The sequence below is a fragment of the Alternaria rosae genome (assembly GCF_020736505.1).
Source record: "Alternaria rosae strain MPI-PUGE-AT-0040 chromosome Unknown BKA58scaffold_2, whole genome shotgun sequence".
In the NCBI taxonomy this organism is placed as follows: domain Eukaryota; kingdom Fungi; phylum Ascomycota; class Dothideomycetes; order Pleosporales; family Pleosporaceae; genus Alternaria; species Alternaria rosae.
Window position 1 is genome coordinate 760,334 of NW_025763571.1, and position 22,816 is coordinate 783,149.

At 52.8% G+C, this 22,816-nt stretch overlaps 11 protein-coding genes across 11 annotated transcripts; 3 read left to right on the forward strand and 8 right to left on the reverse strand.

Moving 5' to 3' along the window:
- Window positions 1–3: 3 nt before the first annotated feature.
- BKA58DRAFT_81793 (catalase-like domain-containing protein) lies at window positions 4–1,713 on the reverse strand. Its single transcript, XM_046175972.1, has 2 exons — window positions 1,220–1,713; window positions 4–1,167 (listed from the first exon to the last, which is right to left on the reverse strand). Exons 1-2 carry the CDS (start codon window positions 1,493–1,495, stop codon window positions 199–201), a joined length of 1,245 nt encoding a protein of 414 aa, XP_046028586.1. The 5' UTR covers window positions 1,496–1,713; the 3' UTR covers window positions 4–198.
- Window positions 1,714–1,717: 4 nt separating this feature from the next.
- Window positions 1,718–3,214, reverse strand: BKA58DRAFT_375862 (Ribokinase-like protein). Its single transcript, XM_046169457.1, has 2 exons — window positions 3,068–3,214; window positions 1,718–3,004 (listed from the first exon to the last, which is right to left on the reverse strand). Exons 1-2 carry the CDS (start codon window positions 3,130–3,132, stop codon window positions 2,074–2,076), a joined length of 996 nt encoding a protein of 331 aa, XP_046028587.1. The 5' UTR covers window positions 3,133–3,214; the 3' UTR covers window positions 1,718–2,073.
- A 102-nt stretch (window positions 3,215–3,316) lies between these two features.
- BKA58DRAFT_353488 (uncharacterized protein) lies at window positions 3,317–5,676 on the reverse strand. The gene is made up of 3 exons (XM_046168591.1): window positions 5,289–5,676; window positions 4,752–5,218; window positions 3,317–4,701 (listed from the first exon to the last, which is right to left on the reverse strand). The coding sequence occupies exons 1-3, from the start codon at window positions 5,335–5,337 to the stop codon at window positions 3,403–3,405; spliced, it is 1,815 nt and encodes a 604-aa protein (XP_046028588.1). The 5' UTR covers window positions 5,338–5,676; the 3' UTR covers window positions 3,317–3,402.
- BKA58DRAFT_375865 (cation efflux family-domain-containing protein) lies at window positions 5,677–7,600 on the reverse strand. Its single transcript, XM_046169458.1, has 3 exons — window positions 6,928–7,600; window positions 6,520–6,879; window positions 5,677–6,469 (listed from the first exon to the last, which is right to left on the reverse strand). The coding sequence occupies exons 1-3, from the start codon at window positions 7,379–7,381 to the stop codon at window positions 5,832–5,834; spliced, it is 1,452 nt and encodes a 483-aa protein (XP_046028589.1). The 5' UTR covers window positions 7,382–7,600; the 3' UTR covers window positions 5,677–5,831.
- Window positions 7,601–7,725: 125 nt separating this feature from the next.
- Window positions 7,726–9,336, reverse strand: BKA58DRAFT_81908 (Alpha/Beta hydrolase protein). Its single transcript, XM_046175974.1, has 7 exons — window positions 9,250–9,336; window positions 9,048–9,160; window positions 8,950–9,000; window positions 8,895–8,898; window positions 8,777–8,846; window positions 8,111–8,730; window positions 7,726–8,065 (listed from the first exon to the last, which is right to left on the reverse strand). Exons 2-7 carry the CDS (start codon window positions 9,111–9,113, stop codon window positions 7,953–7,955), a joined length of 924 nt encoding a protein of 307 aa, XP_046028590.1. The 5' UTR covers window positions 9,114–9,160; window positions 9,250–9,336; the 3' UTR covers window positions 7,726–7,952.
- A 328-nt stretch (window positions 9,337–9,664) lies between these two features.
- On the forward strand, window positions 9,665–10,717 carry BKA58DRAFT_397882 (uncharacterized protein; the record flags this gene model as incomplete). The annotated part of the gene is made up of 3 exons (XM_046171452.1): window positions 9,665–9,829; window positions 9,879–10,183; window positions 10,240–10,717. 3 exons carry the CDS (start codon window positions 9,665–9,667, stop codon window positions 10,715–10,717), a joined length of 948 nt encoding a protein of 315 aa, XP_046028591.1.
- An 874-nt stretch (window positions 10,718–11,591) lies between these two features.
- BKA58DRAFT_397883 (uncharacterized protein) lies at window positions 11,592–12,760 on the forward strand (the record flags this gene model as incomplete). Its single annotated transcript, XM_046171453.1, has 3 exons — window positions 11,592–11,830; window positions 11,954–12,253; window positions 12,310–12,760. 3 exons carry the CDS (start codon window positions 11,592–11,594, stop codon window positions 12,758–12,760), a joined length of 990 nt encoding a protein of 329 aa, XP_046028592.1.
- Window positions 12,761–14,295: 1,535 nt separating this feature from the next.
- BKA58DRAFT_435491 (uncharacterized protein) lies at window positions 14,296–15,983 on the reverse strand (the record flags this gene model as incomplete). Its single annotated transcript, XM_046173341.1, has 4 exons — window positions 14,296–14,578; window positions 14,628–14,985; window positions 15,045–15,205; window positions 15,280–15,983. 4 exons carry the CDS (start codon window positions 15,981–15,983, stop codon window positions 14,296–14,298), a joined length of 1,506 nt encoding a protein of 501 aa, XP_046028593.1.
- An 826-nt stretch (window positions 15,984–16,809) lies between these two features.
- BKA58DRAFT_307272 (coenzyme Q biosynthesis protein Coq4-domain-containing protein) lies at window positions 16,810–17,731 on the reverse strand (the record flags this gene model as incomplete). The annotated part of the gene is made up of 2 exons (XM_046167151.1): window positions 16,810–17,468; window positions 17,521–17,731. 2 exons carry the CDS (start codon window positions 17,729–17,731, stop codon window positions 16,810–16,812), a joined length of 870 nt encoding a protein of 289 aa, XP_046028594.1.
- Window positions 17,732–17,880: 149 nt separating this feature from the next.
- On the forward strand, window positions 17,881–19,474 carry BKA58DRAFT_331323 (uncharacterized protein). The gene is made up of 3 exons (XM_046168170.1): window positions 17,881–18,047; window positions 18,112–18,296; window positions 18,354–19,474. Exons 2-3 carry the CDS (start codon window positions 18,156–18,158, stop codon window positions 19,425–19,427), a joined length of 1,215 nt encoding a protein of 404 aa, XP_046028595.1. The 5' UTR covers window positions 17,881–18,047; window positions 18,112–18,155; the 3' UTR covers window positions 19,428–19,474.
- BKA58DRAFT_331326 (coatomer subunit gamma) lies at window positions 19,475–22,740 on the reverse strand. The gene is made up of 4 exons (XM_046168171.1): window positions 22,443–22,740; window positions 21,663–22,387; window positions 19,888–21,613; window positions 19,475–19,828 (listed from the first exon to the last, which is right to left on the reverse strand). Exons 1-4 carry the CDS (start codon window positions 22,507–22,509, stop codon window positions 19,596–19,598), a joined length of 2,751 nt encoding a protein of 916 aa, XP_046028596.1. The 5' UTR covers window positions 22,510–22,740; the 3' UTR covers window positions 19,475–19,595.
- Window positions 22,741–22,816: the final 76 nt, after the last annotated feature.

Sequence of the window (22,816 nt, forward strand, 5' to 3'; positions counted from 1 at the left end):
CCTGTAAGCTACATGTATTCTAACTGCGCTTATCACTAGATACATTGGTATAGTAGCTTCAATGATATTCTGGGCTTGTTCATGCATGAACAGACGTCACCGAGCGGACGCGCATACCGCCGGAGCTATACACACACGTACATCTAAGAAAAGCACTTCCGTTCTAGAACCTACGTCTAGCTACCGCGCATCTATTCATCATGCAATCTCGGCAGTAGTAACAGCACTTTGATACTTCAAGTCCAACTGCGGCGCCTCCACGCCCTTTCCAGGGATATCACCAAGCCCCGCGGGCTCCACATAGTCTTCTTCCTTGTACCCATTAACCTTCAGCCTCAACTTCCTACTCTCGGCGTAAACTACCCTGCGCATTCGGTTGGTGCTTCCAAGCGGTTGGTGCTCTTTTAATCCATGCCAGCTATTCACCGTGATGCGATCATCCCACCACGTCCTAAACTCAGGTAGCCACGAGTCCTGCGGCGGGAACTCAATGGTAGCGACTTGCTCAAACGGATATTTCTTGGGATCCCATTCGATGCCAATGTCGTCGACGGGCTGTTCGGTGAGGTCCTGCAGGAGTTGTGCGCAGAAGCTGTAGCTTATGGTGTTATTGAGATGGTGTGTGCGGAGGGTTTGCGAGAGGATATTGATGGGGTCTGAGTCTTTGACTTCGGTGTTTTCAAGGTCCTTCTGGAACTTGCTATTGGGGAAGACGCCGTATTTGGCTACGTAAGCTCCGTGGCGGTAAGCTGATTGAGAGTACTCGGGCATAGCAACCATGTGTTGTTTCGGCAGTTGTCCACCGAGGGTTGCTACGTCGGCATCAACGCGTTTGCTCTGCTCGTCTGCAAAGGTAGGCAAGTCGTTCCAGTTTCGCTCCAGTGCGTCTGCAATATCGTAAGTGGTTTGGGGATCACGCAGCTCCAATACTGGGTAGTTGTTGAAGGTCCAATCTTGCGTCTTCTTGTCTTCTCCCCAGAGCTTCTCGCCCTCGATACCAAAGACCTTCATGCCAATGCCGCGTGGTGCTGCTAGGTTGTCCGGCAAGATCTTGGGCGTTAGAGACGAGTACCGCATGATTACATCGTAGGTACCAGGCTTCGCAAACATTCCTTGGGCGAGATGTTTAGGTAGGTTGTCGTGCACGGTGAACTTGCCCATAACGCACTTTCCATGCTATTAGTAAAGGTCATATCGAGGATACTCAAGAAATACTTACACCCTGAGTCTTCAAGTGCGTGCCCCTCAAACAGTGCATATGCTCATTGAAGTTCATCATCTGGAAACGATTGAACTGAGCAGAAACCTCCTTAATCTTCTCTTGCTCATTGTCCGGAATGTTTTCAACACCTGGCGCATCCCATTTGATGTATTCACCAGTAGCCTTCTTGTCTTGTCCACCAGCTTTGACGGTGCCACTCGCTACTTTGCCATTGTGAATGTTTTGAATTCGGTGATAGCCCATGGGGCATGTTTCGATCTTGGTTCCACTCATGCTGATGAATTGTTGGTAGTATGTGTACTCCTTGTTCCGCCGTATGCTGCTACATGGACGGCGGCCTTCTTAAGTCACCAACACAGTCCCCATGATCACCCCGCAACTGCATCTAGCTTCCGCCTCGCCGACAGCTGCTCTTCTTCATGATGCAGTCCGGACGGCATGGTTCGAGAGCATGCGGGGTAGCGCGTCAATGATTCCAGTTCTTCGAGGTGTAGGCGTGCGATGGATGGTCGGAAGCCGCTCCGGAAGACCCTTTCCCGCCTGCGTCGTCGATCTAGTCCGCCGCAACTGACCAATGGTTGAAACTGAATTGAAGATCAGGCCTCGAACGCATCTATCAAGCCCATGATTTGGAAGCGTCCTGAGCTGTCTCGAGCGACTCGAACTACTTCCTGCAAGTCGCTTTCTGGGAACACAAGACACCGGAAGCGCGGACGCTTGCAAGCACGTGCTGTGAAGCGTCCGTTGCTGTGCGTAGCTTTACTTTTTCGCATATCTAGTCAACCTAGCGCGTATACTCGTTGTATAAACAAGAGGAGTCGCAAGGCAAGTAGCGCGTTATCTTTCGCCAGCTACCACATCCTCCTCCCCAGACCCCCAAAGCCCTCCTGCAAAACCTTCCTCCCAGCCAGCTCATTCGCAAACTCTAGTTTCCTTTGCAACCCCCACTCCTCATGCTCATTAACCGCAAAAAGCATACCCGCAATGAAAGTATCCCCAGCACCAATCGTATCCACAACCTCTGCCCCATCCTCCCCATCTGCCTGCCACGCCTCGACATCCGCCCAAACCTCCTCGTCCCCCTTTTCAACCGCCTTGGCACCTCCAGAACCCCATGTGCAACATAGTAAAGCCCCATCTCTCGTCTCATCCCGTCTTGCTTCAAGAAAGCTTCTCGCGTCCACATACCCATTCTTCGCCGCCCACAATTTCGAGTAAAACACTATATCTGCGTACCGCGCCACCTCAGACATACCCGTTCGTTCAGGCTTCTCGCACTCGACGCTAATCCTGAAATGAGGGAATGCTTCGCGGAGGTAGCGGACACAATGCAGTGTGATCTCTGGGACACGGCCTTCGAAATGGAACCACGCTTTCTTCCACGTTTGTCCGTTTTCTGTAGTGAATTCCCGAACTTGTTGTATAAATTCCTCGGCTTGCATTTCGGGGAGCTGGTTGATGCTGACGATTGTTCGTGAACGCTTCTCTTCGCTTTGGATGATGTAGCTTGACGCGGCTTCTTGGTGCTGTTTGCGGAAGAGGCTCACGTCGGATATGTTTACCCCAGGAAGCGATGTAGATATGAATTGAGAAGCCGCAGATTGCTCCTCAGGGAGTACAGCCAGTAGATGCAGATTCGTGGGGCTGAGATGTGGTGCTCCTTCAGGGTCGTGTCGTTGCAGCTGCGATAACACTTCTAGACTGTTTGCCGTGTTTCCTCCTCTTCTTCGCGTGAGAGCTTTGGCGCGTAGTTTCTCATCTTCTATGGGGAAGTGTGGGACTCTGAGTACTCGAACGTTAGTAAGCTTTTGGTTCTTGGGGTTGTTGCAGAGCGTTGATACATACGTCAATATGGTGTCAATGTAGACGGCACCAACGCATACAATATGGTTCTCGGTACCCCCAGACATGTTTCAATGTGTGGATGCGCAAATGATTGTGGTGTTGGCGGCAGGTGGAAAATTGCCAAATATGATAAGTTTGATAATGTGGAGCTGGAGTGTTAGAGGTTACGTCAAGTGTCGCGTGCCATTTCAGCGCGTTGGCGCGCCGTCACATGTCCGACAAACCAAAAACACAATTGTGTTACCAGATGATCGGTCAGCCATGACATTCGTTTTCAAGGAATATGTGCCCATAAGATCAAGTGATATTCCAGAATATTTTACACTAGCACCATCTTACCTCTTGCTATCCAGACCCTGCAGTCCCATAGCCCCTTTGGTAGCATCTGGTTTCTCGGCCTCACCCTTCTCCCTCAGTGCTACCTTTTCTACCTCATCGAAAGCCTTGAGTGCATCGCCATATTGTTCGAAGACACCCTTCCTGTAGCCATCACAGATCTTCTTGACAAAGCCCTCCTCATTCCACCGCGCCTCAAGGAAATCTTCAAACTTCTCTTGTGGAGACGAACGTTGTACGCCCCAGGCAGCTTTGTACGCGGCTCCGAGAGCACAAGCGTTTCCTCCAATCTCAAGCTTGTATACACCGTCAGAGCCACCAAGAACTTGACCGGCAAGTTCGGCGATGGCGGGGTTCACGGCACCACCGCCAACCATGTAGATTCTGCGAGGTTGCGCGGGCAGAGAGCCCTGGGGTTCGACAAGGGACTGAGAGCGCAATCTCAAGGACAGGAACTGGGATTCGAGGATTGAACGGGCGTCGGCTTGGGGAATGGGCCAGGATTTGTCCTCTGTCTTGCCTTGGGCAGCTTCTGGTGCTATGGGCGAGAGTTGACTATCTTTGGAAAGGAATCGCCATGTTCCTGCCTTGACGTTTGGTACAATTTCAGGTCGCGGGAAGAAGAGACCTAGACGCATAGGGTCGGCGGGTTGGGCTTGGCCAAGTGCAGGAGTTGTGAGGGCTGTCTCGTTAAACTTGTCCCAGGATTTGTCGGATGAGCCTGAGGCTTTGTTAATGGCGTCGCGGATGTGCTCGCGTGCTAGACCACCATTCTTGTAGCAAAGCATGAACATGTAGAGACCTGCTGTGGTGGGGTGGTTCATGAAGTGGTATGCTGGGTCGGGCCTATACTGGGGTGTAGACATAAGGAATGTTGTTGAGGTCCCTAGCGAGACGATGGCATCGGACGCGCGTAGAGGAAGGGCTAGGATTGTCGATGGATTGTCACCGGTGAACGCAATGACCTGAGCCGACGATGGGAACCCATAGCGCTTGCTGAAGTATGGTGAGACGGTACCGAAGCTTGAGCCACCATCTTCCGGGACACTTCCAAGCTTCTTCTTGAGGTCCTCGACGCCGTCACTCCCTCCAGCTGCGAGCGCAAGAAGATCCTCATGCCAGCGACCATTCTTGATGTCCCACAGATTGGCTCCGCATACGTCTCCGATATCGATGGGGGCGACTTTACCGAGAAAGACGGAAGCAAGGAAAGAGGATACGAGAGAGATGCGAGCGGTCGCTTTGTAGGCTTCGGGGTACTTGTCGTGGAAGCGAAGGATCTGAGGGCCACTGAAGCGCTTTCATGGTGTTAGCATGGATAAAAACTGGGGGAGTGTTGGCAACTTACGTGATGGGCACTGCTTCCAGTAGCGAGAGCCAGGTTCCTCGGTTCTTGCAGTGTCGCATCAAAAGCTTCGCACTGCTTCTGTGTACTTGCGTCCTGCCAGTTCGGACTGAAAGGGTGGCTGAAGGCACCCTTCCTCTCGCCCTTTGCACCGCCTTCTAGCTGCTCGAGCAGTGTCTTGCCAGCATCCATACTGCCAAGTAGTGTCTCTGCATCGTTGCTCCAGAATACGGTACCATGTTGCATGCCCGCACCTGAGATACCCTGGATCTTGGAGAAGTCGGCGCCTTGCTCCTTCAGTCGCTGCAGGACAAGATCAATGGCTTCGAGCCACAGGGCGACGGGCGCGAAAACCTCGCCCTCGGCAGGGTTTGTGAGGACACCCTTCTCTATGCCATATTTGGAGAGATCGGCATCGAAATCGACTTTGGCTTCGTGAATAAGTTTGAGGTCGGAGCCGACGATGATACCTAGAGCACAGCAGCGTCAGTCCAAGCTGGAAGACCAGATGGTGGGGTAGCTCTAGCGGGGTATTCGCACCTTTAAGTTGCTGAGTACTCAAATCGAAACCCAAGAACTGATCAGCCATGGTCGAAGTGTGTCAGTGCCGTGTCGAGCTGTGAGGATAATGTAAGGGTGTTATGACTTGACGAGACATGGCTAAAATAAGCAGACCATATCTCGTAGTGTTAGAGGACCCTGCCTCACATCCAAGATACGGCTACGGCACACTTACGCAAGACCCACATTGACGGACGCGCTACATCACAGGCAATTTTGCCGGCGGTGCCTGCAGAAGCGCCAGTACTTTGGCGCGGTATTATTGGATGACGGATAAATTCGTGCCGAGACATCGTGAGTACAGCTGTGACTTTTTGGAGTTGCATCTCGGCCAAACGCCGATGCCAGCTAGGGAATTTCGTTAGCGTGGGAAAGTACGAGTCTAGAGCGTGGGCCGGGTTTGAGTTCAGGTGATGGGTATTCAAAATATATACAAGTGTCCGATGTCTCGTATGTGCCGCCGGGTAGTTGCATGCCCAACTCCAGAACGCCCAGCTATGCTTGTCTATAGGTGTACACCAATCATTTCCTTCGCCTTGCGTTGCCATCGGTAGTTTCGTGGTTGTGGTTGTGGTCGTGATCGTGGTCATGTTCTGCCTCAGACCCTTCGCTCGCCGCTGCAGTAGAGTCGCCAGGGATGAACTCGTCGAGAAAGTCTGGTACTTGCGCCGAGTTGGTTACAAAGCGCACGCGCACCTTCTTTACGCCGCGCACGTCGACACCAACGCGGTCCCGGATTACGTTCTCAACGTCGCGTGTCTGCTCAACGGTCCAGGTGCCAGAGACGCCAATCTCGATATCCATGAGGTAGTTCTGGCCAGCCTTGACACCCTGAATCGCTCGCACATTGACTGGCTCTGATGCGGTAGTGACACCCTTGACAGCGTCTGTCGCGGCTTTCCGAACGTTGTCCTTCATCTCCTGGTCTACGCCGACGTCTGCCAGTTCGAGTAGCGCTTGCTTAGTGTTTCCCCAACCAGCTTGGACCACCATGAGCGAGATGACGAGCCCACCGATAGGGTCTAGCCATTTTGCATTGTTGAGGACGTTGGAGCCGGCGATGAGGAGGAGAGCGACGAAGGCAGTAAGGGAGTCGACGCGGTGGTGGTAGGCGTTGGAGGCAAGGACCGTCGACTTGCGCTCTTTGGCGATCTTGAGGGCTGGAGTGGTTGTCAGCAGGCGCTTGCTATGTTGTTACGGGTGTCCTTACTCGCTCTGTAGAGCCATTCCTTGATGACGATTGAGCCAGCAGCAAGCCATATGGCATTGATGTTGGGGCCCAAGTCGTCGATGCCGTGGTGGTGGTGGTGTGGTATAAGCCCCCATTGCTCCGCTACCTCGGCGGCTTCGGGGAAGAATTGCTTGCAGAGGGCCAGCAGCGCGGTCCAGCCCATGAAGAAACCACCTGCGAGCAATATGCCACTGACACCGAGCGAACCCAGACTCTCCACCTTGCCATATCCGCTGGGGAAGCGGTCCGTGGGCGGCTTGAGGGACCAGCCGACTGTTGCCAGCGTCATGATGTCGCTCACGAGGTCGGTGAGGCTGTGGATGGCGTCGGCGATGAGTGCTGGCAGGCGTTAGTAGACGTGCATAGCAACGCGCCTGGCCATCTCACCCTGACTGTTGAAGACGTAGCCCCCGAAGCCTTTGCTGACCGCCATGCCCAGGTTGACGTAGAGGCCAATCTTGGTGATGCGCACGCCGGCGTCATTCTTGTTCTTGGACAAGAGGAAGGTGTTGTCGTGGTGGTGATGGTGGGAATGGCCTGCATGATGCCTCGTCTGCGTGACGCCTGTCATGGTGGAAGGGGAAAAGAGTGGTTTGCGGTGGACCGTCGTCGACCAGTTGCGGAGGGGCGCCGTATGCGACAAATAAGCAAGGTACTGGGCGCCTTTGGTCGTCGTCGTCGTCTGCGTGCACAGGACGCGCAATTTGGGGCGGCAGGTGGGAAGTTTGTAGGCGTGACGCGATAGGACGTGCCGTCGCACCGAGGGCTGCGTAGAGGACTCGTGGAGGCTAAACTGGACACGCAAGCCATGTCCATTGCTGCAGGCGGTGCGCAGTAACATGGGATGGGGTGGCTGCGGTTGCGCCTTTCAGTACTGCGAGATGCCCAGATGCGACTCGCTGCGAATACTTCCAAGACAATTGTGAGCCTCTTTCGCGGTTGCTATCGGCCCTCGAGCCTGGCGTCTCATGGCGCCTTTTGCGTCAACACACGGCAATTGTGGGGGCGCCCACCATCTGTCCACTCAGGCATGATGCGCACCACCACGCTTCTGATAGCAGGCACAGGAGAATGCAACGCCAGTGTACATTCCCAATCTGCAAGCAATCTCAGGCTCTACCACAGGTGCAAAAAGAGGGTAGTCCAATCAATAGCGATGACCGCTCCTGCTACCGACCAGGAACGTTGCCAAATTTAACAACCGCACACTATGTCATTGCAACCGTCATGCATCATTCCCGTGCCGTCGTCAATTTCTGCAGGGACATGGGCCTAGAGATCCTCCGCCTTCCACCTCAGGAGCCGCGCGTGTGCGTACGAGTTGGGCTAAGAAACGCACGCCCAAAGATATTCGTATCGTGATTACGTTGCCAGCGCGCTTGTTGCCTGTTCTAGAGAGCTTCTACACAGATTCATAGCCTTGGCTTCGCACTATCATCACCCACAGGGTCCGTCACGCGAGCCAGTACCCAGTTTGCGACGTCGTCCCGGAACAGGTCTTTATCAGGACTAGGCTCGTCGTGTACTGACAAGGTTAGTGCCAATACCATAGACATGGTCAGATACTTACAGCGATGAAAGTGCCCTGCGTACGACTTGAACTCCTTGTCCTTGACTTGCAAGGCATCGAACAGGCGTTTCGAGGCATGGTAGCTAGTGATGCCATCCTGCTCGCCGTGAGCTATCCAGATCCTTGTTACGCCACCCTCTCCAACGTTATCAGGTATGATGATCTTCCCACTGGACAAAGCATTGGTTCGATCGAGCAATCCAGCGAGTCCCTCGAGCGTGCCGGTATCGTGGCAGAGCTCGTCTTCATCGAATCGCTTGCAGACCTCTGGGTCTCGCGAGATGAGTTTTGGATCCAATTTGTTGGTCAACTGACGCTTTGCCATGAGCTTTCCAGCGACCCTACCGAAAAAGACTGTGATGGGTGATGGCTTGGACTTGGGGTCAAAGTCGACAAAAGGCGACTCCAAAAGGAAGCCGCGAATGTGCTTGAGCACCTCCTCCGGACCTTGTGCGGCATAGCAGAGCGTCTCACCGCCACCCATGGAATGCCCCATCATGAAGAGCGGGACAGGGCTCGGGATCAATGTCTTGATGAAGGAGGTAATGTCGTCCAGCACCTGCGTGGTTGGGCCCGTGTCTCCTCGCTCGGCGTGTTTTGCTACAGATCGGCCCCATCCTCTGTGCCTTGTCAGTAGTGAATATTGGAAGCAGCGCACGTGCGCACCTCTGGTCGAACGTATAAACTTCAATACCTCTAGACGCTAGATGAGGGAAGAAGTCGCCGTACGTGTTGACTTGACCTGTGTCAGAAGGGAATTATTCATGTGGCTAGATGATCTCACCGTGCTAGAGGTAACGTTAGTCATGCATTCAGTATTGTACCCATGGGAGCCGTACGTCTGAGAATCCGTGTATGAACACAAGTCGGGCTTTTGCCGGACCATCCGTCTGCTCATTGCGTTAATGTCGATCTTATTGCTATGGCTCCACCATACCTTGAATGTCTTCGTATATAGCTGCTTGCCATCAGCCAAGGCATGGGTGCCTTCCTCGACGGACATTGTGCCTGAACAAGGTAAGGGTCGGAGATGTTGGAGGTGCTCTTTGGCTTCGCAGTAGAGTTAGTCACGATATGCCGTGTGTTAGGCAGTGCAGGTGCAGGTGGGTTCATGTAAAAGGAGAATGCAGAGCAATTACTTTCTTATGGTGTTCAGCTCTCCGCTGACAGCCGCGGCTCCCGCACGCGTCATAGCTTGCTTAGTACCCCATCCACTCGCACATGTCAAACGCGACAGCTCAACGTGCGACACGATGGCAGTCAGCCCATTTTCGGAGACTCAATGGCCAATACTACCTGGCTATATTTGGAGGCCCGAGATGATGCCGATGCCATGGTGAGGGTGAAGTCAGCTAGCCTTAACGGCTGTCGTCCAAGCTCCCGCCCAGTGGATCATCCTGCATAACGCATTGGACCCCTCTACCCAGTGTCCCCACTTACATTTTCCTCGTGGTAAGATACTTTCTTCTTGCTATGAGCCTTCCTGCCCGTCGACTCTTGTCCCATCACTCATTTCCGCGACGACTCTCCTCGCAGAGAAGCATGCTGAGCAGCATGCCACAAGCTCGCTCAGCAAAAGCGATCCTAAGCCACCAAGAGCGCACCGCGACTGAACCACGAGAGAACGACCTGCACACGGCCACCGTCGCTAAAGTCACGCCCGTCAACGACCGGATCAAGCGCTTCAAATTCGAAATCAAGGAAAAGGACGGCTTCAACGTATGACGATCTCCATCTCGCTCGCGACATGCGCTGATGGATAAGTCAGTTCCTCCCCGGCCAATGGCTTGATGTCTTTGTGCCCGATGTAGACAAGGCGGGTGGCTTCACCATTACCTCGTCGCCCTCCGAAGCCCTGCCGCGGTCGGATCCCGATTTTGTTCCCTACTTCGAGCTAGCTGTGCAGAAGAGCCCTAATAACCCGCCGGCAGCATGGCTGTGGCAGCCAGCGGAAGAGATACTAGGCAAGGAGGTCACGGTACGTGTGGGCGGAAGCTTTGTGTGGCCTCCTCCATGTCTGGACATGAAAAAGATTAAGCGCGCCATCTTCATTGCAGGAGGTGTCGGAATTAAGTGCGTCCAGCTCTGCCGTGACATAGTCGCACGCCTTGCCCGCTAACACCCCACAGCCCTATGATGTCAATGATGACCTACATAAACCAGAACTACCCGAACCTCGAAGTACGCTTCCTATACTCTACCAAAGTCCCTTCGCGCGAAACCGACCCGAGCGAAGTCCTCTTCCTGCAAGATGTGCTCGACCTCTTCCGCATACCCAGATTCAAGGTGACCAAAGACCGCCTTGAGCTTTTCTTTACAGGCACGTGGGACGGGTCAGAGATGGGCACAAATGAAGGTGACTTGATACATCCACTCATGTCTCTGACGCTGCCGCAAATCGACTCGGCTACCGAAGTGCCAGTGTGTGCCTGGACGCATCGCATTGACGATATTGCCCTCTCTAGCGCCGTTGGCAACAGGAAGGAAGCGCAATCCACCGTTTTCTATGTCTGCGGGCCTCCAGACATGACCGATGACATGGTGAAGTTTATCAAGGAGCAGGATAATGTCGCTCCAGAGAGAGTGCTATGCGAGAAGTGGTGGTAATGGAAAGGTTAAGGTAATTTACCATTGGATAGTTCAAGGCGATCAATACTAGGTTTTGCATTCGACAATGATTCCGTCGCTGCGGCAAGCGCTGTTGTATGTACGACGCTCACACCATTAACTCGAATTTACGCGCCCACAAAGACCGTAAATTCCAGACGGCTCGTGATAGTCGAGCGACAGCTCCACTAGACTAGCTCCACATTTCAAAACTCAGTCTGGGAACCATGGCCATCATCGTTCTTCGCGCCACACGCCGTTTCCCGTTCGCAGGCACTCTACGGCACAGCAAGCGATCGCTTACGTTGTGCGACCCCGCGATAAGGCTTTCCATTTCATCCGGCCTCTTACCTCGAAGTTCTATATTGAATTACCCGATTTGTCGATATTAACCCACATTCCTCGGTACAGGAGACAGGGATGACGCAAGGAACAAGCCGTTTAGCTCCCGCATGCAGCGCCGTCCTGCAAGTCTGATTCGCCGTCACACCTCACAAGCTGTGTGATCGCGCAGCATGCGCGTGCCACTCAGCGCCTGCGATGGCTCTTTCGCCCCTCAGCTCGCTCACTGGCGTCGGCTAAGATGGGGGCTTACATGGCTGTTAAGAGCGTGAAAGGCCCCGGAGCGCTGGATGCTGATGCTTTGTTTGTACGTCTGAACCTTGAGCACGAACAACGACTGTGTGCGACCATCGGAGGCTTTTGGTAGCATCTCCATCTATCGACTTTCGGCTAACGACAATTGCGCAACAAGACTGGACGGCGCATTTCAGCCTTGTCCCGCAATCGCGATTCATCCGAGCGCAGCATCACGTATACGGCAACGACCACCGCCGCACATTACCGTCAAGCGTGACGGCTTCCAACGTCCATCATGGGTTTCTTCATATCGCGAACATGGCGCCTGCCGAAAATCATTTACTTTCTCATGATTTTTGAACTGCCATTCACTGTAGCCAATCTTGCGCTCTTCGGCATTGCATCGCCAAACCTCTATCGCACCATTCTGTGGAGAGTGGGCGGCGAGTTTGGCTTCAACTCGAAGCCAAGTACCGTTTTATACGCGGCTGCAAATTATCGGCCAGTGGATACACCTCTAGTATGGAGTAGCTTGTAAGTAATATCCTCCGGATCAATAATGCTCAAGCAGCTATATACCGAACCAACACTACGGTCCATGCTCTTGCTATCATCTTATTCGACTTCAAAACCTGAACAGTGTGCTGACAATCACAGCAACACCCAATACCACCTCGTAATCGGCGTAGTATGCATGTTCTTCTGGCTCGTCAAATCAACCTTATGGCTCCTCAAGGTCTTCTTCCCAATCCTCTCGCTCCTCCTCCACATCGCACTCATGGCCCTATGGGCGTACGGCATCCACATCCAAACCGCGCCCGACACTATTGACCCAGAGCACGTAAACAACGGCGCACCCTGGTACCTCACCAAGAACTGCAACATCGTCGACGACAAGCACATCAAGAGTTACTGCATGCAAGCCAAGAGCAGTTTCGCCGTTAGCATTGTCATGCTGTACGTCCCCTACCATCCGTAAACATCCGAGTATAATGCTAATTCTACCTCAACAGCACCATCTACGTCGTCTTCTTCGTCCTATCAGCCTACTCCCTCATCCCAACCACCGCACAGAAACAAGCCCACGCCGCCCGCAAAGCAGAGAAGAAAGCCGAGAAGGAGAAATGGGCCTCATCGCCCTACGACAACGAGATGACTGCCGAAGAACAATGGCAGCACATGTGGGAACTCCAACAACTACCCCGTACACCCGGCACCGTTGGTGGCATGAAGTCGCCCATGACACCACGCACACAAGCGTTCAACAACCTTGGCGGCGAGGAGGCTGCACACGGAGGGGGAGGTTACTACAGCAATGTGCCTGCGGGAGGGAACGGCTGGTATGGGCCGCCGCAGCACCAGCCAGGATCTATAACCATCAGTCCGGTTATGGAGCAAGACGAATACTACTCGCCACATGAGGGCAAGGGGAAGACACCGGGTTGGGGCGGTAATGCGTACTAAGCGTTCATGCTTATCTACGTGCAACCATCTTCTTTTGTCTGGGTTTGGCGTTTGAGCGTGGTTGTGTGTTTTTTCGATGATACCAAATCTGGGAACTGGGCTTTTCACTCATTATGGGGTATGAGAGGGGGAAACGGATTATCCATCCATTTCAATATGTAACGTTACGTTTTCTGTGGCACTGAAATCGATGGCCCTGTTGAGTCGTTTGGACAAGCTCGTCTGTGTGTAATTAACGCCATAGCCTATTGGATGTCTGTACTGGGAACATACACCTATCTGACGATGATAGGGTGGCTGGAAGAAGCCTTGCACATAGTGCTATTCCGATTTTATCTGCGCTACAGATTCGAATGCTAATAGAGTTGACTTCCATCTCACTCCGTACCTACACAAGACGCTGATCGTCCAGCTCATGACTTGCGGCATGACGCATACTACACTCGCTCTCACACTCATTCCCATGCTCGTGCAAGACCGCTCCTCTAATATGACTTTCAGCTCTCTTGGTGCAAAAGTCTGCAGAAAGCTCAATCGTAGACTCGGTATCGGGACAGGCAGTTGTTAATGGCTGGCTACATCGCCTTTTAGGAGCACTACCAAAGGTCGAGACGGAGTTTGGATTGCCGTAGTTACTTGGGCCAACGGATCTTTCGTTTGATCCGAGATAGGTGAATATACCTCCACAGGAGCGTAGGGCGGGTCGGAGGAGAGGGAGGGATGCTACACGGTGCATGTCAGTGACTTGGTTCTGAGGACGAAATCCAGCGTAGATAACTGACTTGCAAAGGATGCTAGGTTCACATCGCATACTGCTCATATCTGGTCGTCGATGCCGTCGTACGTCAGGTCTGGATGTGATTTTCTGCCGAGAGCGACCGTATGAGCAATAGTACCGAGTGCTGGGCCACAGACCCTTCGAATCTATTAGCAAGATGTTGATGCATTGGTTTTGCGCGACTTACAATAGGCCAGCTGCCAACATTGCCGCTTCAGCAACCTTGCGTGCTGTCGAGATATGCAGTCTGGATATCTCATAGAGCGAACAGGGTAATATCGCGACCTCAAGGATGAAATGAGGTATGGCCACAGCAAAGAGCGACATCATCGGCGGCAATGTGCATCTGCCTGGGATGTCTTTGTGCCAGAACTTCCGAATCGGCTGACATTGCATCGTGATGAGTGTAACCTTGGAAGATCAGCGTACCGTGGTTAGAAGTCGATGTAGATCGCTTGCTTACCCTGACAATGATCCAGCACGCCGAGCAGACGAATAAGATCCTGATAGGCTATCGGATGACGGAGAGAGAAAAGGTTCTCCAGTAGAAGCCTAGTATGACAAACTTGGATAGCCCGACGGAAAACATGTAGAACCACATATCTACCCAAAGGTCCAGGAAATAGTGATACACAATCTCGTCTTCTGCCATATTGGTGTCTTGAAGTGGCCTTCCGAGTCCCCATCGCATCTCTGGTCACCGTCAGCGCTTAGTTGTTAAGACCGCGAAATAGTACATACTGTATAAATGTAACTCTTATGTCAACACGGAGTCAAGTACACTCGTTGCTACTGGTGGACTAATGCCAGACGCAGGCTGAGGTGATTCATCTGCACATGCGTGGAAGATATGCGCAAGATCATGTTGCTGCATTAAAATGCGTGCCCTTTCTAATCCTCGTCGAACCAGAGGCAGATGCGTCCATGGCCACAGTGCTTCGTATCCATTGCGTATATGCTGCTCCTGTTTGGTTTCTTCGATGAAAGCGAGGGCCGTATGGCCGTATGCTATGAGTAGGGTTGCGAAGCACGCAAATGTCCTGTACAGACTTAGTTAGGGCTCAACGTGTGTGAACGCAATGATCATACGGGTATAGTGTAAAGTACGTTCCCATCTTTCTTCCCATGAGTTGCTCGTCCGCTATACTTAGAAGCAAGGCTGAACTCTTTATGCAGTGTCGCGCATGCTCCCTTGTGACTACAATCGTGTCATGTTCCTGAGCACTGGCCTCTCCTTCGCTGTTCTCGAGTATCTTAAGTACTGAAGGCCAGCCAAGCACTACGTGTAGAGCTGTGTACTGAATCCTTAGGAAAGACTTCCTAGAGTCAAACAGCGGCGTCGAATCCAGGGGAAACCGAACGGCAGAAGGCAGATTATCGTACCACTCGCGAACTTGTTTCCGTAGCTCGCCAATGACGACAGGTGCAAATATAACCTGTCCTGTAACTGGAAGGGGTGGTCGCATGGTCAGTGCACGTAGCAATGTTGACTCTGTAGACACTTACAGTAACCGACAACTTCAAGAGTCTGTGTCAGGAACTTCCTAAGGCTAATCTGCGCTAGGAAGAAGTAGAAGCCTGAATCCTCTTCTTCGAACTGAGGAAGCGGTACCAATTCATGGAAGTGGCGTAGTCCGATGGGATGCATTTTACATGTAGCCTCAAGCCTAAGCACAAATTTATATTAGTAAAGTCCTTCTCTATCAAGGCTAACAACGCAAGCCGCGCTTGGCTAACTCACTCGTGCAGGACGGTAGAGCAAGCCCAAAACGCTCGGTTGAATGCTTCTTGGTCTGATGGGCTGTAGCGTTGCATAGCTCTGGAGCTCAAAATATGCATGCAGTCTCTCGCAGCCTGCGTGATGGAGTTCCATGTCTGCAGTGGTCTGATAGCGAACTTGAAGTACGAAGCTTGCAGTATCCGACACTGAAGGCTAGTTAGGTTTCCGATGCGAAGCGACAGGTGCTCGAGGAGGCGACAGCCACGTGCAAAGTACTCCAGCCCTGGAGTGAGATTATTCGAGTTATCATTCCTATCTTCAGAGATTGCACCAAGGGCCAGGATCAGAAGTGCTAGGCATGTTGATGCACTAGAGTGCTCGAAGCTACTTGAGTCTGCCTGTTCAAGCGCACTGACGCAGGTTCGTTGATCGAAAATAGGTGTCCACCGAAGGAAGTTCTCCACGAAGGATTGTTGGAGTCGACGGCACGTTCGCCGCGATAGATCCACTGGATGTGAGATGACTGCGTCACACTGATCCGCCAGTTGTTCACCGGCTAAGATCTCGTCATCGTAAAAGTCAGCTGTGTAGTCCCAGCTCTCCACGTGGATGTAAGAAGGTGCGCGGAAAGTAGTGAGGCTAGGCCTCGGGGTTTTCCCCTCAGTGCTTGTCTGTCGATAAGCAAAGTCATACGATACTGGTGTACCAATTGATGGAACAGACATGGTGGAGTTGTTGATCGTTTCAATCGCCATTTGATTGGCGCTCGAGTGTCGTGACCTGGACTCTGGGGGAGGGTGCATATCGCTATGAGTAGACGTGTTGGGTGAGAGTGCTGCAGAGCCGGGCGCATATTGATGGCTAGATTCTAGTTTGGCTTCGACTTGCGCCAGTCGTCTTTCAATGCTGGACCAGGCCTCTGATGGGGGGCCGACTGGTTTTGTGCGGTCACCGACTGTTGGCTTTCGATAAGTGCATTCAATTCCGAGCTCAGTACAGAAACCACAAGACTGCAACTGTTAACAAAGGGACATGTGAATACAATCTTGTCTGACCAACCGGCTTCTGGGCGTCACAGCGTGTCTTCCGAAATCTACAGACGTTGCACTACAAGCTATGAGTAATTAATGTCTAAAGTCAGGGGTATTGTTGGCCCACAGCTATCGCTATACGTTTTCTGGGGTAGTTCTCGACGACTGTCAGACTGCCCGCTGGGCTGGTAGATGGGCGGCCGTCATCAAGTGGAGGTCGTGATGATCCGGGAGATTCGCCATGCTTCCGTTTTTCGGCCATGACAGCACTCGATGATCGCAGATTGATATAGGCAGCAAGCAAACTGCATGGTGCGGGTGGGTCGCATTCATATGAAATGGCCGTCTGGAGTGGATGATTCGGCTGGCGGGTGCCGTCCCGTGTGGAGACCCCGCATACTTGTGCCGCCTGCTGCTTTGAGCAAGTAACCTGCTTGGGATTTTATCCTACGCAGATGGCAGGCCAAGGTCGAGACATGTGCTAGGTGGTTATTACACGATAATGTACATGGTTGTAATCTCATACGGCAGCCCGTGCCATGGTTTCTTTGGCCTCCTTTTCTTTCTTGCGCGCTTCACGTTCCGCCTTGCGCATAGCTCGCAGATCCGGTGGCTTCTCAATGCTGAATCTAGCTCTTAGCTCGTCAATATCCGTCTCCAGTTCTTCCTCCCAGTAGATATTGATTACATCGTCACTTTGTGCGCCGTTACGTGTAGCCCACGGCCCGTAGACGTCCCAGAACCGTCTCCATTCAGCCTTCTTCAGGGTGAAAGCGCTAAACACAGCCAAGCCTGTCATAGGCAGGCCGGTATTGGCGAATTCGAATGCCTTGAGAGCGACCTCGCCTTCGCGAAAGACGGGTAGTCCAACCAAGGCATGATAGAAGTCGTGGCATTCGCGATACCGCTGCATGACATATGCACACTCCTCATCATCTACGTACTGTACTGGCGCTCGTGTGTCTGGCGAGACGCCCTCGCGGTCAAGCCATGCAGCGTATGCGTAGCCCAATGTGTTCGGAGGAAGTTTACGGAGGCGTGGAATGTCGAGCGAGGTAGACGTTAAGCGTGGACGGTCGCGTAGTATCCGCCGGCCCGTTGGATTTAGAAGCATCCGATCACGGAGCTTGTAGATGAAGTAGGGTTGCGCGGTAGCTTCGCCAAAGGATGCAATGAGGTCTGGCTTGTGTAAGCAGCGAACCATGACATTAAGACTCTGGATCGTATCTACCTCCTCTTCGTGGGTCCAGGAAACTTCCAAGACCTGAGCCGATTGCCAGCCCAAACCTTTCCGTACGCGTCAATGGTATGTGACCCTCATAATTCGGCGGAGGGCGATTGAGGACGGAAAAGCAGCGTGGTGATTGCGCGAATGATGCAGATCGGAAGAGTGAGCCCGGCGTCAGCTTTTGGAGCTGACTTGGTCGCACACTTCTCGCCATTTACGCGTTTCAGTGAGGGATTGCGTATAGCGTGGGATTGATGGTTCTCATCTGGTTCGAGCCGATGACATGACGCGATTCTTATCGATACGCCACATGCACCAGTCACGCCAAAGTATTAGCAGCCATGACTCTTTGTTCAACTTCTGGACTTGTCGGCTGCAACATCCTCGATTGCGTTTTAGATGATCGAGAATTTACTTTGTAGTCGATAGGCTTTCCTGTGAGGCAGCTTACCCAATTCTTCAGATCCTAACCCTACAAGGAGTAACTTCGAACTAAAATACTGTGTATCTGCTTTTGGAAGAAACCTTCGGTACGATTATTAATGACTTCAACCAAAGAGATACCTACAGTTCTAACAAATGTGAGAGTTAAAGGAGTACTTTAGGCCTTTGGGCTATCAGCATCATCCACCGCAGCCATGACCGCAGCACTAGACCCCGGTGAACAACATACCCAATTCGTCGACTGGGCCACATCCAACGGCGTTGAAATCGATGGAATAGCCCCAGCACGCTTCAGCGGTCGAGGAATGGGCATCGTAGCCGCAAAAGATATCAAAGTCAGTCCAACCCACCAAAGCCACCCCCGACTCAAACCCCTCAACTAAATCATCAAGAAAGGAGACAAGTTAGTTCATGTGTCCAACAAGTCCCTCGTCCACGTGGCACTCCCTTCAATTCATGCCTTCAAGCTCCCCGAAAACGCCACCGTCCATGGAAAACTCGCCGCCTCTCTCTCCCTATGGTACAGCGGTCAGGAACCGCATGGCTACCAACTCTGGCAAGACGTCTGGCCCACACAGCAAGACATCAAATCCACCATGCCATTCCACTACCCCCCATCACTCCAGTCTCTCCTTCCACCAGCCTGTAAAACGCTCCTTACGAAACAACGATCCAACCTGGAAAAAGACTGGTCAACGCTCTCACCGCACCTTCCTTCCTCCATTACAAAGTCCCTCTACACATACACCTGGCTGATAGTAAACACCCGAACCTTTTACTGGGAATACCCAGATCTACCCAACGCCCACCCTAGTCTACCCAAACGACGTGCAAAACTAACAGCAGACGACTGCTACTGCATGTGCCCGCTAATTGACTACTTCAACCACTCCGATAACGGATGCCATCCCGAACACAACAGTCAGGGTTACTCTGTGACGGCCGACCGATCGTATTCTGCCGGGGAAGAAGTCTTTGTCACGTATGGGTCTCACACAAGCGACTTTCTGCTCGTAGAGTATGGTTTCATCCTTGAGGGAAATGTTCATGATACGCTGCCTTTGGATCACTTGTTGCTGCCTTTGCTGGATAAGCAGCAAGTGGATGCGCTGGAGGAGGACGGCTTTCATGGGAACTATACGTTATTCGGTGGGGGCAAAGAGGAGATTGCGTGCTACAGGACGCAAGCTGTGCTTCGGTTGTTGGTGCTGGATTCGAGAAGGTATTCGGCGTTTGTGTCGGGGGATGATGATGGAGTCAGGGACCAGGCCAGGCTGAATAAGTATCTAGCGGAGTTGTTGACTAAGTATTCGAGGGAGATAGTGGATACGTTGGAAGAGGTAGAGCAGCTGGACTTGGGTGAAGGGGAACATGAGGTTGCGGAAGGCCAGAGGGAGACTGTGGTAAGACGGTGGAAACAGATACGGGGTATCGTCAACAAGGCTATCGACGCACTTGCTTCATAAGAGCGTGCCGGACAGATTCGGTATCTCAGAGTGATTTTGGGTTCAATTCCTCAATCTGTAACATATATGTCATAATCATTGAGCTGTGGATACCAAGAGTTCTACTAAGAAGCCTGTTGACCTTTTACGCTTTCAAGACACGCTACTAAACAAACTTTCACCTATCACCTATGCCACGCTACCCACCACCAATGCTGCAACACCTTCTTCCTCGCTCCTTACATCAATCTTCATGGTCACACCAGTCTTGGCACTGAAGGCCATCCGTACCGTAGCAGCAACCTTGCCACCTGTGATGGTCTTGCCGTAAAGCTTGAGAGTATGAGTTGATGTTGACAAAGCGACATCTGTACCTTCGAGAGGTTGGAGGGATAGAGTCTTGGTGAGTTGCTCGGTTGCATCTGTAACGCGTCAGTCGTTCGTTCACCATTAGTGATAGCTCGCAACATTATCGACGTACCTGATATGCTCTTCATATTACCCAACTGCAGTGTTTCAGTCGCCGAATCGCCATTCGACTGTTCCCAGACATTATCAAAACTGCCTGCATATGCGGGAACAACGTAGTCAGCACCAGTGAGGTACAGATCCTCAACCTGGTACTCATCTGGATACCCATCGCCTTCTTCCGGCTCGTTTGTGGTCGGATCGATTTCCTTGCTTGTGAACTTGAGTACGTTGGTAAAGCTGGCGGCAATGAACTGCGATTCGGTCTCCAGGCGCTTGAAGGATACGTAGACGGTACCAGGCTCGTTGGTGACGAGCTTTGGCGCTGGGATGACAAATTCTTCTTCTAATTGCACGTCACCATCGTCTTCTGGTGTAACGACCATCTCGACATCCATCAATACTGTATCCTCAAGAGTGTTCTTGATGTCGTACTGAATGACAATGTGGTCCTTGAAGATATGCTTAATGGCAGTGACGACGTATTCGGTCTCTGATTCTGTGAGCTCGACGACATCGCTTGACTTGAGCACACCGCCGTGCGCAGCCAGTTCTGGAATCTTTTGCAGTTCTGTAGCGTATTTCTGCGCATTCGATGCTGCGTTTGCGGCGGCATCGGCACCAGCTTTTGAAGGTGCCTTGGTGGCACTGGGTGCTTTGAGGGTTGGGGTAGCACCTTCAGTTTTCTTGGTAAGGTCTGCCGCATCTGCTTGCTCGCGCGAGACTGTGGGGATTTTGGTGATGTCGAAGGCTGTCTCGAAGGTGTCGCGGGAATCCGAACTGACGTACATAGCCAGCTGGTGCTCAAGAACAGGAAGGGAGAACATGGAATCGTTACGAATGAAGTTAACTGCCATGTCGTCGTCGTCCTGGTCCATCAAACGAAGACTGAGCGCAGCACGATCACGGACCTCGTCATCAACATCGTCCAGACACCTTGTGAGGAGGACGTGGACAGACTTCTTGATTTCAGGGTCCTTTTGTCCAACGCCGAACTTGGACAGAGCAGAGGTCGCCGCAGCCCTGACGATCGCATTCTCCAGGACTACGCGGTTGTAGATGTAACGGATGTATTTGGTGGGGTGCGGTGTTGAAGGACCTTCACGTCCAAGTACGAATAGAATCCTGACGGCGAGCTTTGTGAATTCGCAATCCTCGATGAACTCGCAAAGTGTAGCAAGCGCATCTTCCTTAGCCTCAGGTACGAAGCGAATGAGGTCCATGATGGCCTCGACAACGGATCGCTTGAACTCGTAGCCGCCTTCGTCGCGCAGAATGCCGCTGAGGAAAGCAAGGAAACCGGACTGCTTTGCCTTGAACTTCAGTGCCAATGTTCGGACAGCTTCTACAATGGTGACCTTGAACTCGTCGGTGATCTCAGCCATGAAGCCAGTGATCTGCTTCATCAATCTGTCAACCGAAGACTCATTGCCCGTTTTGAGGAGTGTGGTGATGGCGAAGGTGGCGATGCTGCGGTTCGAGTTGGTGATGAGCGATTCGATATCCTGGTTACATGAGCGAACGGCGTCCGGCTTGAAGGAAGCCATTTGCGACAGGATGCGGAGGGCGGCAAACTTGGTGACGGCGCGAGGAGATGTGAGGAAGAGCTGGAGGACGTGGACGGCTTGTACGAGCTCGGCATCGGTAACGTCGCGCATGTCGCAGATGGCCTTTGCAGCCTCAAAGTTGACCATCTCCGACTTGTGGCGCAACCAGCCATCGAGAAGTTGCATCATAGGCTGTAGAAATTGTTAGTAGACATCTTTCGATGGAAATCGTGTAGCTCACCTTTCGCAGGTTTGGGTCTTCCTCAGCGAGCTTAGCTGCTAATCTGACCAGCAAGACAGTAGCGGCAGGGCTCTTGACGACACCAGCAGCAGAGTATTGCTGCACCATCTTGACCAAGCTCATCCTGTCGCCGGAGCGCATCTGGTACAAGAGGCCAATGGCATGGTACTGTGTCATGTAGTTTGTGCTGGCCTGGAGAGTGGTATGTGAGCCCCCTCCAAAGCCTCCCAAGAAACCACCACCCGACTTGCTTCCTGACGCGGCCTCTGCGGCCTCTGACTGCCATCTTCGGACGACATCCTTGGCGACTGGGAGGAGGTGGTAAGAGGAGACGAGGGCGGCGGAGGAGACTGAGGGGTTCTTGTCGACTATGCACGTCTTGACGAGACGCTCGATGGCCTGGACGGTGGAGGCGTCGATGACACGGCAGAGGGCGCGGATGGCGTTGGGGCGGTATACGACGTCGCTGCCGACGGAGGTGTCCTTCATGATAGAGGAAGTGACCATGATGACATCGTCGGCGGAGCCAGCGAGCTCCTTGATGACCAGGTAGACCATCTGGCGGAGCGAAGCATCCTTGTTCTGGAACAGCTTGGAGATGCCGAAGAAGAGGGTCGTGGCTTCCTGGCGTCCCCAGCTCTCGCCAGTGAAGAGCAGCAGCGCCAGCTTGGTCAGGATCACTCTACATTTCCTGGGCGAGATGGGGCTCTGGTTGAATACTCGTGCTGGACAGCGTCAGCGTCCCCCGCCAACCTCTGGCGCATGCGGGAGTTGCCCTACCTTCTTGGAAGACGGACGTCTTGTCGATCTGGGCGACTCCGCCAGCGTCCTCGTGCTTCTTGTCCATGGTGTCGTGGTGCAGCTCCACGTGCTAGCTCTCGGGGCGTGTATAAACTTGTCCCGCTCTTCCTCCGCCTAACGTGGCCTCTTGCGACGGGGGGTGCAAACGTGTCCAAGTGCGACCTTGCAATTGGAATTGGTGGGCGAGGAGACGTGGACGGGTCGGGGCGAAGTCGCAGTGGTGTTTGCCTGGCCGTCTGGAATTGGCGACGTTGAAGATGCCCTCGACCAGCGCGAGCGAGTGCACCTGCAGGGATGTCGGCGTGTGGGCTGCTCTTGCATGTTCCAGGGCTTGGCGCTCGGAATGCGCAACT

Coding starts and splice junctions, on each gene's coding strand:
- BKA58DRAFT_81793 (XM_046175972.1), bottom strand. CDS start 1,495: ATGAGTGGAACCAAGATCGAAACATGCCCCATGGGCTATCACCGAATT. Junction 1,168..1,219: donor CGCACTTGAAGACTCAGGGT/GTAAGTATTTCT, acceptor TAGCATGGAAAG/TGCGTTATGGGCAAGTTCAC.
- BKA58DRAFT_375862 (XM_046169457.1), bottom strand. CDS start 3,132: ATGTCTGGGGGTACCGAGAACCATATTGTATGCGTTGGTGCCGTCTAC. Junction 3,005..3,067: donor TACATTGACACCATATTGAC/GTATGTATCAAC, acceptor TCGAGTACTCAG/AGTCCCACACTTCCCCATAG.
- BKA58DRAFT_353488 (XM_046168591.1), bottom strand. CDS start 5,337: ATGGCTGATCAGTTCTTGGGTTTCGATTTGAGTACTCAGCAACTTAAA. Junction 5,219..5,288: donor GAGTACTCAGCAACTTAAAG/GTGCGAATACCC, acceptor GCTGTGCTCTAG/GTATCATCGTCGGCTCCGAC. Junction 4,702..4,751: donor CTGGAAGCAGTGCCCATCAC/GTAAGTTGCCAA, acceptor ACACCATGAAAG/CGCTTCAGTGGCCCTCAGAT.
- BKA58DRAFT_375865 (XM_046169458.1), bottom strand. CDS start 7,381: ATGTTACTGCGCACCGCCTGCAGCAATGGACATGGCTTGCGTGTCCAG. Junction 6,880..6,927: donor CTACGTCTTCAACAGTCAGG/GTGAGATGGCCA, acceptor AACGCCTGCCAG/CACTCATCGCCGACGCCATC. Junction 6,470..6,519: donor GGAATGGCTCTACAGAGCGA/GTAAGGACACCC, acceptor CAACCACTCCAG/CCCTCAAGATCGCCAAAGAG.
- BKA58DRAFT_81908 (XM_046175974.1), bottom strand. CDS start 9,113: ATGTCCGTCGAGGAAGGCACCCATGCCTTGGCTGATGGCAAGCAGCTA. Junction 8,731..8,776: donor GTTTATACGTTCGACCAGAG/GTGCGCACGTGC, acceptor GACAAGGCACAG/AGGATGGGGCCGATCTGTAG. Junction 8,066..8,110: donor CGCAGGGCACTTTCATCGCT/GTAAGTATCTGA, acceptor TAACCTTGTCAG/TACACGACGAGCCTAGTCCT.
- BKA58DRAFT_331323 (XM_046168170.1), top strand. CDS start 18,156: ATGACCGCAGCACTAGACCCCGGTGAACAACATACCCAATTCGTCGAC. Junction 18,297..18,353: donor TAGCCGCAAAAGATATCAAA/GTCAGTCCAACC, acceptor TAAATCATCAAG/AAAGGAGACAAGTTAGTTCA.
- BKA58DRAFT_331326 (XM_046168171.1), bottom strand. CDS start 22,509: ATGGACAAGAAGCACGAGGACGCTGGCGGAGTCGCCCAGATCGACAAG. Junction 22,388..22,442: donor GACGTCCGTCTTCCAAGAAG/GTAGGGCAACTC, acceptor GACGCTGTCCAG/CACGAGTATTCAACCAGAGC. Junction 21,614..21,662: donor AAGACCCAAACCTGCGAAAG/GTGAGCTACACG, acceptor CAATTTCTACAG/CCTATGATGCAACTTCTCGA.